Source organism: Phymastichus coffea, unplaced genomic scaffold (genome assembly GCF_024137745.1).
Source record: "Phymastichus coffea isolate CEN01 unplaced genomic scaffold, Cenicafe_Pcof_1.1 PCOF00126, whole genome shotgun sequence".
In the NCBI taxonomy this organism is placed as follows: domain Eukaryota; kingdom Metazoa; phylum Arthropoda; class Insecta; order Hymenoptera; family Eulophidae; genus Phymastichus; species Phymastichus coffea.
This window is the reverse complement of record NW_026706937.1, coordinates 372,395-391,179: the sequence shown is the minus strand read 5'-3', so window position 1 is coordinate 391,179 and position 18,785 is coordinate 372,395. Positions and strand designations below refer to the sequence as shown.

The following is an 18,785-nucleotide window of genomic DNA, read 5'->3' as shown; positions in this document are numbered from 1 at the left end:
TCTTTTCAGTATTATGTGAAGTATATTCCTCGTTACTTGCATCTATTGCACTATCTACGACATCTTTGTCACTTAACTTTGAATAAGTCAGGATCATCATTTTCATTAATTTTTAAGTGTTAGGTATCCATATTTTTCAAAACTAAGCTGAATATCCATATAACATCAGTTGAGTCTGTATGCAATGTTTGTTTTCTTCTTCATTATTTAGTGATACATATAGTGGTTTCATTACTCTCTCAATATTGGCGTAATTAATTTGTAAATAAACAAAAATAACAATTTTCTTTATCGATCGGTTTCTTCCATATAGTAGAAACTTTCATTTTTGGTGCAATGTTACTATTCTTCAACATTTTAAGCATTTTCCTACAGGAAGTGCATATAATATTTGGTATTTAATCATGATCCTCACATTTTATTTCAAAGTCAAACAATTTTACAATCATTTTTAATACCAAGATTGATGTTTCTTACGTATATATTTTTTACATGTACGCATATAAGTTTTGCGTAATTTGTAGTAGGTTTGAGATTAAAGGCAATAGAAAAAACATTGCATACAAACTCAGTTGTTGCTATAGATAATCAGCTTAGTTTTGAAAAAGATAAAAATATGGAGATCTTATAAGAAGAAATTAATGAAGTTTTACATAAAAAAGATAGAGAAGACGAAGATTTAAGTAACAAAGATGTTGTAGATAGTGTAGTAGATGCAAGTGACGAAGAATATACTCAACTAGAATGAGCTAAAATGAGCCTGAAGCTACACTTTTTACATTCACACGTGGACAATTTTCCTGACATTTTGGGTGATTACAGCGATGAACAAGGAAGATAGGGTATAAATAAATATGATAGCAGAATTTTGATAGATGCTTAAAAGGGAAAATGAGCCACAAATGCAAAAGAGGAAGATAAATCTATTGCAGAGATCTTTTGAAAACAGAAGAGTACAAAAGAAAAAAAGTGTAAATTCTTACAATTTGTATTATCCCGAAACGTTCTTGTAAAGATCTTAATCTTGGAGTACCGTAATTTTTATGAAAGTATTACATGGTTGAAGTTTGTTCTATGTCTAGATAAACGTGTCATGAATTATTTGCATATCAAACGTGATTAGGTTATTCTTGGAGCAATTTTAACTCTGGATTCGGATTCAGCGTGTCAAAATACATGATAATATATGTATGTCGTTTTTTATACAGACCATTTTTTGTGTGTGCCTGTGTTATTAAAGATATCTACAACTTAAAAAAGTCGGTAAAAAATCTCTCCAATTAAAAAATATCTGGTAATCAATTAATAATAGCTTATAAATATATTTACAAGAATTCTCAATCATTCAAAATAATAATAATAAAATCTCATAAGATGCACAGTCGTCAAACGATAAGCATATCAATCATAACTTTTCTTATCTCTCACTGACTCGTACAATTGGGGAAAAAATCGCAAAAATAAACCCAATGGACTTTGGCCTTAATCTAACGTACGTTTTGTTACCACGCTCGAGCGACTTGTGATTTCACGCTCAAGCGACGGCGTTAAAATAAATAAATGGTCGTCGATTCGTATGATACACGGGCAATGTACAGAGAAGTCCATATCGCTTGGGAGCACTCACACACCTCTCTCTCTCTCTCTCTCTCGTTCTTCTAGTGAAGTAAAGCCATTAAGATGGCTAGTAGGGCGGCGATGAACGATGGCACGAGCGTGACACTCGACGAGCCAAATGCCGAGCGATACTCTTTGCAATAAGTGTTATTGGCTTCTGGTAGGGCTGTGAAATTTGGAAATTGTTGTATAGATGCAGCCTGTAAAAATTGAAATAAAATTATTAAATTGATCGCTGATACTTTTATAAGAGACTAGAAAAATTTTTGATTCCTACTCTTGGGATTTTATCTTCCCTCGTTCTACAATACGTCACGTGTCTTCCATGATACAAACTCATCTCGATGGACTTCGAGAGGGCAGTATCATTCCAAGCAAGAGCCAGCATATGATCGGATAGAGTGTGATCTAAAAAATAGAATTTAAATTTTACATAATAATCTGATAATATCATTATCAGTTGTTCGTAGAAACATAATCGTACCTTTAAACTCGTCAGGTTTTTCTATAACAAGTCTTGCAAAAATGTCATCGTAGTCTATATAGTCTCCCTTAGAAATCAGAGCCGATTTGGTCTGTTTAATAATGTCAACGTCGACGTCGTCGTTCGGTCGAAAATCAGGGTAGATCTGAGCGTGATGATTTGGCGACACTGGCAACGCGACCGTGTCAGTCCTGCAAAAACGTGTAAACGTTAATCGATGTAATTTGCTTTCATACGCAAACAGATAGCCATGAATCCATATACTAACGTAGTAGACAAAAACAACTTTTCCACTTGCTCCATGGAGACACCTTTGAAGCTCTGCACATTTAAGGCATTAAAGAACTCCTTAACCGGTGTCATACTGTAACAGGCAGCCAAAGGCGTTCGCGGATAATGAACCACAAAAGCCAAGCACATCTCTTGATGAGCGGCGTAACCACCGAAAGTCGGTTTGGTCCGGTCTCTCGTGTCGTAGACGCATTCGGCAACGATCTCGTCACCCGGCAAAATTTTCACTTCTCGTTCGAGCGTATGCGACTGTTGATAATCAAAGTCGAAATGTTTGTCCTGAACGATGGGCGCCAGTTCTTGACCTTGGCGGATGTGACGGAGACTCATTTGTTTACCGGCCAGGTGGGAGTGCAACACTACGGATACTATGTTGATCCCTTCTTTGTCGAACATCTGTAAAAGAAAGGACGTTTCGTGCGAGGAATTTGTAAAAAGAGGATAAGGGGACAAAAAACGATGCATACCTTCTCTGTGCACTGAGGAGTACAATAACCAGCGGTAGCATACTCCTTTTGCTGGGGCGGCACCATGTGCAGCGGGCTAACGGCAACACCCGCGACGAGTATGCCTGCCTCCATTTTTCGAATGTTAGGCGTGAGATGTAGTCTCACTCCACTGCTGTCGATCACTTTTCTGCCCATTTTATTGTTGTAGTGAACTTCCAGCATGTAGTACGAGTGCTCGAAGTGTTCGGCAATCGGCAGACCCACATGTTCGGGTAACCATTCGCCACGGCTACCACGAGCCCATGCGAGGACCGGTTGCAAACAGCTGTCCCACTCTTTTGGCATCGTCGGACTGTAGCAGTGAGCACCTGCCAGGCGCGCGTGCTCGGCAAGGATTGAGTTTGTTGACGAACACTCGTACAGTATCACGTGGTGAACTAAGGCTTCGTTGGCTTTTTCTATTATTGGACTGTACTGTAATGTGTCAAAATAGTTTTCGATTTTTCATGTCTGCAAGCAACTATCTTTCGTTTGAGGCTTTCCAATATGCAAATAAAGAAGGATTTTATCCTTCGTGGAATTTCATAACAATTCGTTCAGCTATCCGTATTCAATGTTGAAATATATCAACGAGAACTGAGATCCAATGCTCAGATTGCAGTTTTGGTCTCCTCCCATGCGAACATTTGCAGAATCAGCAGATTTCCAAATGCAAATGACATTACAGTTCGTCGGAATTCGACAAGATCAAAGGCGGAGATGGGAAAGAAAGAAGCGAGCGATTGAGACAAGGCGGATCTCAGTGGTGTGACATCATTCATGGGAACGTATCTTGTATCTGAAACGCGAAGGCCGAGCCGGAGCTCGTCGCGCATGCGACTTCCGGCGCGTCGCGATTACTTTGGAACGTGCGTCGAAATCGAAACGCAGCTCCGCTGGGGAGCGCGAATCACGTATGATCAATTTGTTCTGCTTATTGAATTGACTTACCCCTATCATATGATGTTTGCGGTTTAGCTTTGGCGCTCTGAAGATTTTGCACCAGTAGATTGTATCTGATGTGTTGGATACCGTGAACTGAAATCAGTGCATAATCCTGATTTTTTTCTGCAAATAAAATATGACGGTAGCGCCCTTCATTTTAGCGGAGTATGTTTTACCTGATTGAGTTTAACATCCCATTTGAACAAATCAGGATCGTCGACAGCTGGTGGTGGATGTGGCGCTGGTGCTTTGAGACGAAGTGCTCGACCACCCCGTTTCTCACCGTGAAATCTCGCAGCGTTGAGTTCTGGATCAGTCGAATGTAAAGCCCATATTACTCGAACAGTGTCACCCTGAAGAAAAAAAACCGCTCGGTCTATTATCCCGGACTATATGGCTATATGCATTTAAAGGGTTGATTGTTGGCTGTCCACTGTCGAGGACTTATCCAAATGAGGATTAGAGTTCAATTCATGTTGTATGGAATGGTGGGAAAGGAAGTTTTGACAGGTTGGAAACGTTTTCATTATAACGATATGAATGTATTAGCTTTTCATCTTAGTACTGTTTATTATTGTGAAGCATCTTATTTTTATTTACGTAATATTTTGTAAAGTAAGTATCTCGCTTATATTAATGCTTCAATGATTGTGGAAATTGTGAAATAAAATAATAAAACATTTTTAGTTCTTTTACGCTCGAGTCTGCTAATAACGTTATATAATAAAAATTATTATTACAATATAAACGTGTATTAATTAACCCATACTGCAGATTTTTTGCTGTAGTTTTATTATACCTGAAATTCGACTGCTTTGAAAAAAAAATAAATTCTAATGCGTCCTAAAGAAGATTCGGCACGCCGTCGTGCCGCGCGCCGAAACAGGAACGCCGAGAAGAAATTGTCTGCCGACGCGGCGAACGTAAAATAAAAGAAGCGAAAGAAATCGCAAGGTGTGCACGCACGCGGGGGCCGAATACTCTTATATACTCGATCCTCGATTAGAAATATTTTAATGGCTTTCGTCAGCTACGACGCGGCTATGGTATGCCGCGAATTCTTTTATGCTCCTCTGAAATGCAGTCGAACGCGGAGTATAAATTCACGGTCTTTCGGAGGGGCGAGGCGACCCCCCGACAATTTCGACGTCGTTTTCGTTTGTGTCTTCATGTAAACGATTTGCGTTCCAGTGGGAGAAAATTTATTTTTCTAAACATTTTTTCTCAGGAGCGTCGAGCCATCTGCTGCTCGGAGATGTATTGAGTTTCCACGGAAAAAGGATTCGAGCGCGACAAACTCGTATCACGTGAAAAGCCCAACTGATTCAAACTACTACAGATTTTTCAATCGGACAGTTCAAACGAAATGTAATCAATTTGTGTCAAGCCTACATTTGCTTTGAAAATATAAAACAAGAACTTGAACTCGCATCTCAGAAAAATCTGCCTATATTAACGTCATCTCGTAAATTGAGCGTTTGGATACCGAGCAATATAAAGTGTACAATGCATTTGAAGCCTAGAATCTTTCAATTAAACAACTTGGAAAAAAGTCTCTCAATTAAAGGAAAAGAACGAAGGGTCCTGGCGTCAGGCTTCTTTCGTGTGGTGAAGCGGCCTCCTTTGAACTAAGTAAGAACACCCCAATCTATCGACTAAGAAAAAGAAAAAAGAGGATTGAGGGGCGGGCATTTGTACGAGACACGCGCGCACGCCTCTATAGTGATCTGTTTCTGTACTATATCTTAAAGGCGAATCTTTTTTCGGTTGCGTTTACTGTCTATCATGTCAGAATATGCTGCGTAGTATAAATAATTAATGTTACTCATGGATACACTGCCAAGCCTGGTCTGACTCGCAACGATCTGTAATATACCGACATTAACGAAATTTCTTTCGAAAGAAAAAAGCTTAAAAGGAAGGGAAGGAATGGTCTATGACTATAAATAGAAGTGCCACAAGTATTAAATAAAAATAAAGAAAATAAACGACAGCAGCACTTGTCGCGAGCGACACTCCAAATATGTAGGTTTTAAAGTACAGTGGGAAAGAAAGTAAGCGTTTACTCACGGTGAGGCTGCGGTCCTGTGGATCGCAGGTCCGCCACCTCCTTGTGAACGTGATGACGGTGTGGGTGTCGTTTTGGGAGCCGTGGATCAAGTGGACGTCCTGCGAGATGTCTGTTTCGGGTGCTGCGTTCGCGCTCGACACACCGTGAGAATCCTGAAACACGCATGGAACAAAAATAAAGACTTCCATAAGCTTACTGTTCTCTCTTGTGTATGCTCGAGGGTTCTCTCTCTCTCTCTCTCTCTCTCTCTCTCTCTCTCTCTCTTCTTTTTCAAACGGAGCTTTGCGGTTAGTTGAGATGTGGAATGCAGGGATAATTTTTAGAGCGGTTTAATATATTTTAACGAATGAATAGTATAATTACTTTGTTTGACCATAAATTTCATAATATTATTCATTTTCTGTCAGGTCATGGCAAAAAAAAAACTGCTGAGCTAATCAACGTGGAACTTTTGAGTAAGTTTTAATTAATAACACAGTCATAGGATGTAAGTGACATTTACTACCAGCAAGCTGATGATAATTTACGAGCAAGTTTTCGTTTTGGTAAAAAACATCGTCACAATGTGCACCTACTATACACTTCATAGCGATGTTCGCGTGCGCGCTTTAAATTGTTGTTTTCGTCGTTACTCATAAAGAGCCATCCATCTTTGACTTTCACGTCTGTATTACTGACTTTTCCTCCACGACAAGTTCATTCGACCTTAGAAATCCATCTGCCGAGTAAAATAAAATCCGACTGCAATTACATATAATTTCGTAACATGAAAGAAAGTGACTTTAACGTCGACATCGTCGTTGGGGACGATTGACAAATCAATAAATTATGAAAGTAAAACGTTCAGCAATAAAACATCTCTGTAATTTCTTTTTCCCATAGCGTTATAGCAGAGCAGCACTTCCTACCTCAGACGTCCCTTCTTTTCACGTTCTCTCTTTCTCTCTCTTTCTCTTTCTGCGGTTTCCCACTCTTTCTGCGTGTTTCACAAAGAGAAAACAAAGTGGTCCGTTTCTGAATGTTTAAAACGGAGAGCGCCGATGCAAGGTATGTATGGTGATGGGAGCGAAAAAAAGGGTCACGCCTAGGACAAAGCCTTTCGCTGTTACGTAACTGGCATCGCATGTGAATATTGATTTGCCATTTACGACGACAAATTCTCACGCAATTTTTAATTCTTTTCGATTTCTCTATCGACGACTATGCGCGATTTGTTATGTAACGCTGTGGAATTTTCGTATAAACGTACACAATCGTGAAGAGGGACGTAGATAGGTATACACAAACGTTGAAGGCTGCGTTTTGCCGCGAAGGGAAGTCGTCTTCCTGCTCTTAACGTCCCCTTGCTGGATAATCATTCCGGAATAATTGCCAAGGATGGCCATATTCTTCACGCTGTGATGGTTTCGATGCTCATTCATGAGAATACTAAGACTGGTTATTTCTCAAGAGACGAGTAAATGAATTTCAGTCAAGGAAAAATTAAGGAATTTTATTTGGGCATTCCTATTTGTACAAAATGTTCGAAACGGTTTTAGTAAGTCAGGTAGACTAATTTGGAGTGTCAATTGAGTCGATGGTTGTATATTTTAGTTGATGTCACGAATGAATGCATATCCAACGAAAGATCGTGTACGCGTAATTTAATTAAATTCAAAAGAAATTCATTAGAAGTTTCCATCAGAAAACAATTGTGAATCATCAGATGTTTCAATAAATATTCAAAATGGAACAGATGGAACTTTTATTGAATAATAATGAGCAAATCCGAGTTTACTATGTTATGTGAGGATAATATAGCGCCGAAAATGGTCAGGAGACCGGAAACACGTGCTGCAGGTAACTGACGCCTGACGTCACATCCGTCGACGACGAAAAAAGATTAATCTTCACGTCAGTATCTCCTCCGACATTTCGGAGCATCAAGCTTCCTTCCGTTTCTGCGCGCCGCTTAGCCCCAGCATTTTCACCCTCCTTACGTTTCATTGTTTGAAATTCCGGAATTTGCTTGGTTGATAATAAAGACAGGATGTTGCTTGAGTAAGGGCTTCGTTTTAATCGCGATCGCAATAACAATATAATGACTTTTATTGCTAAGCTTTGCAAATACTTATGATGGATATCGTAAATTGCATGGAATGAATAGAGAACAGAAAATTACATATGGTCAAGCATTACCACGAAGTCGACAATCTGATTCGGTAAAATACAATGCTGTAAAGAAGGACTGAAGGACTCGACGAAATGCACTTGAATTTAACAGTTGATACGTTTCCCTTGATTGAGACATCGAATTCGAATTCAATGCTTCAAATTGCATTTGTGTATCTCATTCACTCGTCTCCTGCATTTCAATTGAACTGCAAAGAAGAGAAAGTGTGAATACTGAGTTGAATGGATAAATTTCTTTTTCTTTTTTTCCAATTCTCATAGTTTCTTATACTTTTCTTTTCTTTAAATTTTGTTTTTACTTGATTTTGAGGCCATTTATGAATAGTTTGAGATACATAAGCAAATAATTTTTCAACCATGTCTGATACATTTTTCTCATGGTAATCTAAATACTTTTCAGTAAATGTATATTAAGTCAATATAAAATGAAACAACGAGATCGAACCAGTGTATCCGTTGCAAAATCTTTATCACCATATGCCGTTGCGGAACAGCTGTTGAAATTGCAGGCTTTCAAAGGCCCACACTGAAAAACAACATGTATAGATATCTACAGGTATCCTTCAGATCTCTCTCCGCGATAAAATCACGATTTGCACAATCGCGTGTGATTAGCCAGGTGACTAAAACTAATTTCCACTTTTGTTTTCATTCAGAATTGCTCATACGTTACCGCCGTTTGGCAAAAGTCAAATTAACTTTATTGCCAATCCAACTTATTTCAGTTTGGGCAAAAAAGAAGTTAACAACGACACGCGTCAGCAGCAAGTTTTAAAGGATCGCTCGAGGGTTTTCGAGCGCGGCATGGCCATCCTCAAGCACCAAAGTAATTCCCCACATTTGTACAAGTAAGCGGACGCGGCATAACGCACAATTACTCTCGGAGAGAGAGAGAGAGAGAGAGAGAGAGAGAGAGAGAGAGAGAGCAGCGAGAAGTCGTTAAAGTTCATCGCGCCAGTCCGGCGACTTTTTTCTCCCCTTTTTATCTGTCTCTCTCTCTCTCTCGCGCGCGCGCGCGAATTGAAGAGAAAGAGAAAGAACGTCAGCGCAGTGTACACTCTAACGATCCATATAATTTGTCCTGTCACTTTTGTTTTACATGCGCCGAGCGGTTTTTCTTTTGCGTTTCGTTATTATACATTCGCTCCGAATTGCTTGAGCGAAGACTGGTTTTGCTCTTGAAAAGTTGATTGCTTATAATGAAATAAGTTGCTGTCGAATTGTTGTTTTTACACGCGCAACGATTCATCTCGGCACATAATCGGTATACTCAGATTACGCGTTTGGTCATAGATCAAAACTAAAAAAGAAAAAGCCGTATTATTGCAATTTGTCATTTAATAAATGCTCGCCAAGCGACTGTTTAGTACCTCCGAGTAATTACTGCAGTCACTACTCGACAGCCCTTTGGCAAAATGATTCTCGCTTTTTACGAGCTTGCAGTCAAACGTCAAAGTGTCTATAAGAAGCCCAAAGGAGAGGAGAAAAAAGTGAGCAGAAGCACGAAGTTCCGGACCATGACCATAGGCTCGAGGGGGGCAACTGATGGTTAAGGCCTCCCGCAACAAGGGACGAGAAAGAAAGAGAGACGAGACAGTGACGCGCTTCTCTCTCTCTCTCTTTCCCTCTCTCTCTCTTTCTTTCGTTTCCTAATTGCCATCGAGCTGCCAAAGAAGCAACGACTCGCGTGCGCGCGCTCGTTTTTTATCCACCTCACTTGCTCGGTTCCATCAATTGTCTAGCCTTGAGCTGATTTCGCTTGGGGTGACGCGCGGACGCGAATCTTCATTCGTGGAAAATGAGATCGTTATTTTTACGGATGAGTTTATCATCGTGGACTTCTTTGTTGGAAAATCGCTGCTTTTGTTTTTATTGCACGTTTTTATTGCATGGTTACAATTTTCATTTGCTTTTGTAGTTGAACATCATCGATTGCACATGAGGGTTGAGCACAAGAAAGCTCCACAATAGCGTAATTGCTGAAGAATATATTATCGTAAGCAAAATCGCTAATTTCATATAATTGGCTTGTTAAGTAATTAGGAGTAGAGTTCCAATCGGCATAAGCTCATACGTAGACTTTTTCGCAAAGATCTGCGCTTTTTATTTTCGAGCTCGTTAAGAAGTTCTGCTGGCGAGTATCGATTCGCTGATATTGTTCAGGGTATGTGTAACAAACTTTCACATTTCTCATAATACGATATCGCTAATTTAAATGCGCTTGTTCGATTTCTCCAAACCATATGAAACCATACACTCATGACTATCATCTAGTAATCGAAGTACACAAATATCCGATAGAAACTTGTCGAGGACGCAAAACTTTCTCATAAAACCAATAAGGGTTCCTATTTCGAATGCAAACCACGAAAAAGAAACACCTGCACAGTCGATCAAGCCACAGTTGATCAGTGAATCAAATCCTTCAGCTCACTACGAGAAAAGAAATTTGAACCGCATAAGCAGATGCGACGGAGAGGAGTCGGATCAGAGTGACGAACAAACAGGTCGTGTAATGCACCCTTGCAAAGCTCCACGTACACTTGAATACTCGATGATTTGCACGTCGCGTTTTAACCGGTTTATACAACGTCGCTCTTCCACGTGCTCCCATCGAGCATAGCCGTACGCGGATTACGCCGGCACATATGCGCTTGTGCATCGTCCCTTTCGGTATGCTAATGGGGGCTCCTTCGACCCTCGACACACGCCCCGTGCTCCCCGAGGCCAATTCCACGGCGCGCTACGCACCATTCCCCCGAATTTCCGTTTCGGATTTCGCGGCGACAATCGGCCGGCTTCCTCGACTCGCGCTCATCGATCATCCGTTTACGAGGGCAGATGCGCCGCGCGAATCGAAGAATGCCTGTAAATCAACGGCAGTGCGCCTTCGACAGAAGAATACGCGGACGCGCAACGCGTACGCGCTTGGAGGACTGCACGTGTGCGTTCAACTCACCTGACGCGCGTACAAGACCGCCTACGGAACAGTACAATAATGAATGATATCGGCGATGCAAAACACACGCTATACGGGCAGCGAACACGATGGAAACGCGATCGGAATCGCCGAGCTTGTACGGGCCAACATTTAAGAAGGTGCACGCCGCAGGTAAAAAAGTATCATCCGTTCGCGAATTGTATCCTCCGCGTGCTCGCAAACCAAAGCAATTCCGGGGCTTCTCTCCGAGCATTCGAACGAGACGAGAAGTGGTAAACGTGCGTCTCAAGACCTTGAGGGGGCCAGTTTTCTGTACGAGAACATGTATTCTTGCGTAATACGTTTTTATATGTGCGTCCAGCGTTTTTTTTTTTTCTTTTCTGGTTTTACTTTGAACAGAAGATTCGTATGTCACTTACGTGTGAAACGAAATACGTAAATCATCTGTCAAGTGTAATTAGTGGTATGCTGCGACGCTTTTTTCGATTGAATAACGACCGACTTTTCTTCATATTGGTTGGGAAATGAGCTGTGTCAGAAAACAGTCGTCTACACATTTCATCTAAAATTGGCAACATTTTTTCCAGCATTTTTTTGCTCTCTCGTAAAGGTATACTTCTTTTCCTCGTGCATAAATCCCGTGGAGCATGAAATTTGGAAAGAATCGGTGATTTATAGCGGGGTATATTGCATAAGCCGAGCCACAGTAGCAAATTTAAAAACAGAAGCCACGAAGCCTTAAGGCAGGACCGGCAATCACGTTAGCTTTTATCGTTCGTAAAAAGGAGCAGATTTCAGTCGATCCGCAAGGATGTGGCATATAAATATATACGAGGGGACTAGAAGCTGCTGCTGGGCAAAATGTGATGAGTTAATGGTTGGATCAGAAAGACCCTTGGCTAATTGACGGTTCGCGTGCTGTTCGAGGCAGAATAAAATTTGATGCTTGTTTATCACTTTTCGCAACGTCATGCTAATTAAATTTCCAAGTGCACCTCGCAACACACATACATCTGCAATTATAATTTTAAGAAGGCTTTGATGTGCGCGGGTAGAAGGAGTTTTACAAGCACTAATGCAGTCCTAATTGCCGAGCGGCGGGTATAATCTTCAACACTTCTACCGAAATAACCTAATCTTGCAGTCGCACTCTCACTTTTGTCTCGTCGGCTGAGTCCCGAAATAAACGAGGCAATCAGTGAAATATCGCTTAAGAAGATAAATAAAAGCTGCACAAAAGAGGGGAACAAATATATGATACACGAACGAACAATCGTCACCTCTCAGTCTGCAGGTGCAGTCGTAATGGAAATAAATTTAATTAAGATTAGGGATTCTGAGAAGTGTCGAGAGAGCAGGTTTTGCCAGTTGTTTGACCTTCTCTCTCACTCGAGATTCCAATTAAAAATTTTGCCAGGTCCTGCATGCGCTGCTGCTGCTGCTGCTTGGAATCTCGTCCTGTGTCACCGCGCCTGGACTATCTGACTCACACACACACAGACACACATGGCTATCGCGTAAATCGTCTTTATAGCTTGCCCAGACAGATTTCGAAGATCGCGTTCGCAGAACCGACGTCAAAGTCCTGTTGCTTGATTGCACGCTAGAGGACGAATTGTGGGAATTCGTTGTTGCTTTTTTGCGCGAAGAGAGATCACTTTTGCGCCTGTGCCTGCTTGTTGACTGATGATTTATATTTTTTCGACTGTGCGGGCGAGATCTTTGAAGGATTATAGAACGAGATAAATTATTGTTTGGAGACAGTCGTTTTGATGATGCTGCTTCGATAATGACTTTCTCTAACTTACTTTAAATTTTAGTACTGATAAATTAAAATTTTCTAAGTCTACCGAGATAATTTCTAATAATGTCGTTTATTTCTGTAAAAGTTTAATGAAAATTTCCATCGAATTATCTAAAAATCATTACGCATTCTGGTTTTAAAATAAGACAAATGTAAATTAAATTAAGAAATTTTTTTCCGCATGAAACATTCACGCAAAAATAACTCAATTTCGAGACAAGTGCCAGAATCATTAACCGTGTAATTACATCAGAAGCTGATGCCACAAGCAAAAAAAGAGTAAAGAGAAGAGCTTTCAAAAACCTCGGCAAGAAGTGTAAAGTCACCCCGCATAACTGCGCGCGAGCCCAGCGTGAAAAGCCGCCCAATGAGCCGCAAAACTCACTCGAGAAGCAAGACAGAGTGATGACCAGGCAAAAAAGGGTCAGCCACGAATCGAGAGTGACAAGTTCTTCGCTCGATCGAGCGCCCCTCCAAAACGGCGCCCATCCATTGTTTTGCGCGGGTGCCAATTAACGAGCACTCATTAATACAATCACCCTTGGGTGATCTTACGATCGCTTGCATTAACCTTATCTGCCGAATATTCGTTTTATTTTCGGGCGACATACGCAGCCGGTTTCAACGATATTTATTTTTTTATTTGTTCAGGGGAAGGAGGGGGGATATTCTCATCATATTCTCTTGTAGTCGGCAAAATAATTTTTTTTAAGTACAATTCAATGCCATAAATTTGTGTCTATGAATTGATGAAAAATATATCTTTCTGATATTTTTTACTAATTTATCGAAATAACAGTTTGATTTAAGTAAAATTTTCTTGTATATAAAATCATATTAATTTAGTACTTTAGTCATTGACATGTCATTACGAAAATTACGCTTTGATAGTATAAAAATTATTTGAATCGTAGCGAATAGCTTTCACTTTTTCCAAATATAATTTTTGGTAAGAATCTAATCTATGTGAAAGGAAATTGTAAAACAATATTGACTAGAATCATCATTATCTATAGACATATTAAGCCTCATTTTGGGATCACCAGTTGCAAGTAATAAATCCTAATAAAATTTAATTACATAGCAGTCAAGAAATTCTCACAGGAAGAGGATTCCCACAAAGCATTCGTCGAAGGATCTCCCCTCCCCGGCCTTACAAAAAGCAAAAATGAAAAAAGCAAACGGAAAAAAGAAGGAGGTTCGCGAACCGAGCTACAACACAAAATTAACGAACGTCCCATGTGCGATAACGTCGCGATAAATTCTCGTCCCATCAGTCCGTGCAAGAATGAAGGATCGTTCTCGAGCTCAAGGCGATCGATCTCGATCTCTCCTGCACACACGCACGCTCGCGCGCACATTAGAAATGCAGGCTTGTGAAATGAGACATCAAAAACTGGACGCTCGGCGCATTTCGTATGCGTCGCCAGACCCATGCGGCTCCGCGCTATCTTTTTCTTGCTAACTGGCTAATCTTTTGACACGTTTGCCTCGTGTTTTTCAAGTTCAGTCTGCGCGTTTGATCTGGTTTTCGGACGGCTGGTTTTTTGAACGAGTTGGCCTGAATGTTTTGTTAAGCAAATGAAATTGGCTTGTATTATAGTGGTTTTTCAACGTTGAAATTTCGTGCAATTTTTTCGAATGTTCCTAGAGTGATTAGTAATTAATTTTAAATCGCCGTAAATTTGAATTGCGTTGAAGATTTGCGAATGATTTGAATTGTACTTGCCGAACCTACAACAGGGTGGTCTAAGTGTGACGCATTAATTTGTCTTTAAGCGAAACAGGCTGAGAAATTAAATAAATTAAATTGTCAAATATTATTCTCACGTGACAAACTCGATTAGCTTATAAAAATTGTGCATCAAATGACATGAAATAAAAAGCTACCCAACAGTGAATTAGATAATCGAGCAAATCATAATGAATGGCATCTACAGTAATGCGGTGGTATAGTAAGAATATATGTAGGTATAAATCAATTGGAGGCGGCAGCGGCGTATATGTAAGGGTCGCGCCGAAAGCGCGCTGAGAGAAGCAATTAAACACGATAAAAGAAGTATCGGAGGGAGAGAGGATAGAAACCGCATGCCTCTGAAAAATCTCGGCATCGATCTAGTGAAAAGAAATTTCGCGAGAGAGGGTCGCCCGACCCACACACTTGTGCGGATTCCTTCTTTTTTTTAAGAGAGAAAAACGATCGGTATTGAAACAAGCTCTGAAGAAAGAAGGATACGGGGAGGAGAAGGGAAAAAAGTCAAGCGGACTGATAAAGGAATTAAAGGAAGATTAAGAAGGGAAGAGCCCTTTTTCGAAGCTCTCGCTCGTATATATTCCACGCCGAATATACATGTATATATATAAAAAACTGCTGTAATTTTGTAGCTTCGTGCACGTGCAGTTTTATAAACGAGTATTTAATCGGATGATATGTCGCTGAATTAAACGTCATGTGAATTTTTCGTGGGCTTATTTATCGGCCCAACTGGATATTTATGGGACAAATGTTTTATGCCCGATATAATTACTTTATGCCTGCTGCATTTCTCGTTTGGATTTGGCTTGAAAAAAAGCTACAGCGTGAGAACTACTTCGAGTTACTGTACCCGCGAGTGCACCTTCTTAATTGAACTTGAGCAAGTCATTTTTTGTAGTCTGCACGTGCATCGTTTATGTATTTATACATTTTTTTTTTGTTATCAAAGATATGCGAATGGGAGATTCAGGTTATTGATGTCCGGAGCTTGTTAACAGACACCCATTCATTTATCAAAAAGCAATCGGTCAATCTTTACGTCGATCGGCCAACGAGCAGGCCGCAAGCACGATAGAATCGAGCGGAAAAGGAAAGGCTAATCTCTCGTCACGCGTTCTTCACTGAGAGTCCCTCGTTATTAGTATTAATAACACGCGTACACGTGCGACTTTAGCGCTCATCATTCATCGCGCGCGCTTATCGACGACTGTAACGCCCTAATGACCAACGCTGCTTTTTATTTGTTTTCGTTTCCCCTTATATCGATGATTGGGTTCTTCTACTGACTTGGCACCAACAATTATCAACTCACCAGGAGCGTTGGAATCATGGTATGATCGTCGACCCAAGCGAGAATTATATCAGCACCCATCATGTGGCTCTTGTCGTTGAAACCAAGTCCAACATAACCCAGAGTCTTGGCTGTCACTCGGAAGGTGACGTTTTCGTCGTCTGTTGGGTCCCACTCCAAAATCACATCACCGTCCTCGTCCAATACTTCGTATCTTGCAAAGCCAACGCTACGTTTGCTGCGTTTATTCAATGCAAACGCAACCTTTTTGCGTTCACGACTGTATTTTTTGGGGAAGGAGCGGGCGCTCTTTGCCGGAAAAGTCGACTCGTCTACCTGCGGTTCGATGTATTTCTCTGGCTCTCTGCGCTCCGCCGCAGTGGCATAGGTGTTCTCGTCGTCATAGTCATCTTCGCGCACGGTGGGAAAATCTAGAGCGTCCTTTACATGGGAAAATTTTTTTTTCTTATGACTGGCATCTGGAAAAGAAGAAATACGATACTGGTCAGTTAGATCGTCGAACAATCACGAAAGTTTATCGCGGTTTTCAGAATTTTCCGGCTATAGCTGATTTCATTGATATTCACTCCGTAGGAATGTTATATTTTATATTATTTCTCATATGTGTACTGTAAAAGTTGTTTGAAATCGAATGAAAATTACCATACACCATTTAGACCGTTAGTGCTGGTATAAATGCGGATGAAACGTTGATATATTAGGTGGCTATCAAATTGGCAAATAAGAGATAGAATGCGAAAATATCAATGAAATTACAATCGAGCATGTATTTGTAACCTGTAGTCAAGTCGTTTGGAAAAACACGAAAACGTAAAATAGGATTGCAGACCATTGCAAAGCAAGCATCTGTAAACATGATAAATTCCACTTGAGCACGAACTTACTCTTCATTTGAAAATCGTCATGAAGACTCTGCCGTGGCGAATCGGCAACCCTAAACATTGGGCCTTCGAGGACACTACGCCTGCGTCGACGCTCGAAATGCCGGCGAATATCCAGCGCTTGCGAGCCAGCGGCTGCCGTACGCGCCCGCTCTCGCTTATACTCGTGCGTGCGCATCACTTCGTCCATGTGCTGCACGTAGAGGTCCATCAGGTCGCCGGCTGCCAGCGCGGCCACGCTGATTATCGTTAACGCTCTCAGCCACATCATTTCTACTTTTCACTCGTAGTCGAATCGCAAGTCGCTTGATCACTCGTGCAAACACTCGTTCAACTCCGAGAAACGCAATGCACAAATAGATCACTGCGCGAACAACAACGAACTCATACCGATGAGCAGGCGTTTGCTTCTGGCGTCAAGCATGTTGCACGCGCGACAGTTGCGCCGGGACTAATTTCGTTTGAGCAGCGGCAACAGCAGCAGCCTGCTGTGCTTGTGTGCCTGCTGATGCCGGACGCACACGAGGGGGAGAAAGAGAGCGAGCGAGCGAACCAACAGGCCCGGCAGCTGCCACTCGCTTACCTGCGCCCGGCTTTCTTTCTGAGCGCTACCAACGGCGAACCCACAGAGAAACAGAGAGAGAGAGAGAGAGAGAGAGAGAGAGAGAGAGAGAGAGAGAGAGATGGAGGATAAAGGCCCTTTCACATGCTGGTGGTGGGGACAAGGGATATTAGGGTAGTTCGTATATTATTGTGAGTGTTTCAGTGAAGGCCTTTTTTTTCTCAACAGTGATGACGGTTGCGTAATAAGAAAGCTTCGCGAATTTTAACTAGGGTTGCGTGAGAATTTTCGGTGGCTTTAGGGGTGGACAGATTTGCGCTTGTCCATGTCATTCTGAGTGTCTTTGGTAATTTGTACTTTCATTTTTAAATGATTGCACTGAACGCAATCAAAACAATATTTATTTTGCTTAGTATAATATAACAGAAAGCTGAAAAAATTGAAAGAAGTGAGCGAATACAACTGGCAATGACCCTTTAAACCTTTTAGATATCGACTATAGGACATATTGTAAAGCTGAAACGCGACTGATGCAAAAAAACTCTTCTCTTCTTTTCCTCTTTTACGCCTTTTCCTCTGGGGACGCCTTTGTCCCGTCGCTTCCTTTCTTTTAGCGACGAGTTCGATTTATTTGTCCCGTTTCGTTACCTCGTCTCTAACTTGGTTTTATTTTTACTGCAAACTTTTCTCCGGACTCCGTTTAAAAACTACAAAGTCCTGTAATTCACAAAGAACTTAATGTCAGTTAGTTGGATTGGTTCCATTGATGATCAATTGAAAAGTTGTCAATTGTAACTAAATATAAAAATTTGGTTGCAAAAAAATATGTATTTACAAATTCAAGTTCTATTTTGTATTATTATTTTTTGTAAATTTAAGTTGGGTGTTTCCATTAAATGCCGGCGACAGCCAAAAACGATACACAAGGCAGGCGATGCAAAATCCCTTACAGAAAGAAATCCTCAGGATACCAAAGCACACGCATGCATCACGATTGTTGTCGCGAGGTGCATCCGAAAAACTGTCTCACGTGTTCACCGGTAATTGCGAGCGCGTACGTGTATACGTGCGAACGTATTTTTCGGAGGTCCCCGCAATTACTAACGTGCGAGGGCGCATCTCTCGAGTAATTTACGAGTTTCTCTCCGCGTACCGACTTCTCTTTTCTTTTCTCTCGCTCTCCATGCTTTTCTACTTCTTTTTATTCGCCATTCCTTTTTTTTCCACCTCTTGTCAATGGCCTCTCGCCTGTTTGGCTTTCGGTGACGACTTTTCGACGAGACGCGCTTGTTTGCAGAAGCCTTTTTTTCTTTCGACTCTCCGTGGCCAGTTTTGCTGGGTTGTGTTTAATTAGTCGACTGCGGACGAGTGTTGGTGCAGCGTAAATACGAGCCTAACTGTGTTACAGGTTTTCTTAAAATCATTTTTTTAAGGTTTGTCGAAGTGAAAACTTACGCAATT

At 41.1% G+C, this 18,785-nt stretch overlaps 1 protein-coding gene across 1 annotated transcript; it reads right to left on the bottom strand.

Annotated features, from left to right (window-relative positions):
* Nucleotides 1-1,348: 1,348 nt before the first annotated feature.
* Nucleotides 1,349-17,033, bottom strand: LOC131671477 (MOXD1 homolog 1). The gene is made up of 10 exons (XM_058947933.1): nt 16,766-17,033; nt 15,882-16,339; nt 5,896-6,048; nt 4,002-4,178; nt 3,832-3,918; nt 2,860-3,315; nt 2,370-2,788; nt 2,102-2,292; nt 1,895-2,025; nt 1,349-1,817 (listed from the first exon to the last, which is right to left on the bottom strand). The coding sequence occupies exons 1-10, from the start codon at nt 17,031-17,033 to the stop codon at nt 1,659-1,661; spliced, it is 2,499 nt and encodes an 832-aa protein (XP_058803916.1). The 3' UTR covers nt 1,349-1,658.
* Between the last annotated feature and the right edge of the window lie 1,752 nt (nt 17,034-18,785).

Excerpts from the sequence above, each read along its gene's own strand:
- LOC131671477 (XM_058947933.1), bottom strand. The coding sequence starts at position 17,033 with ATGATGTGGCTGAGAGCGTTAACGATAATCAGCGTGGCCGCGCTGGCA. Across the intron at positions 16,340-16,765 it reads TGACGATTTTCAAATGAAGA|ATGCCAGTCATAAGAAAAAA; the intron begins GTAAGTTCGTGC and ends CTTCTTTTCCAG. Across the intron at positions 6,049-15,881 it reads CCATGATTCCAACGCTCCTG|GATTCTCACGGTGTGTCGAG; the intron begins GTGAGTTGATAA and ends TGCGTGTTTCAG.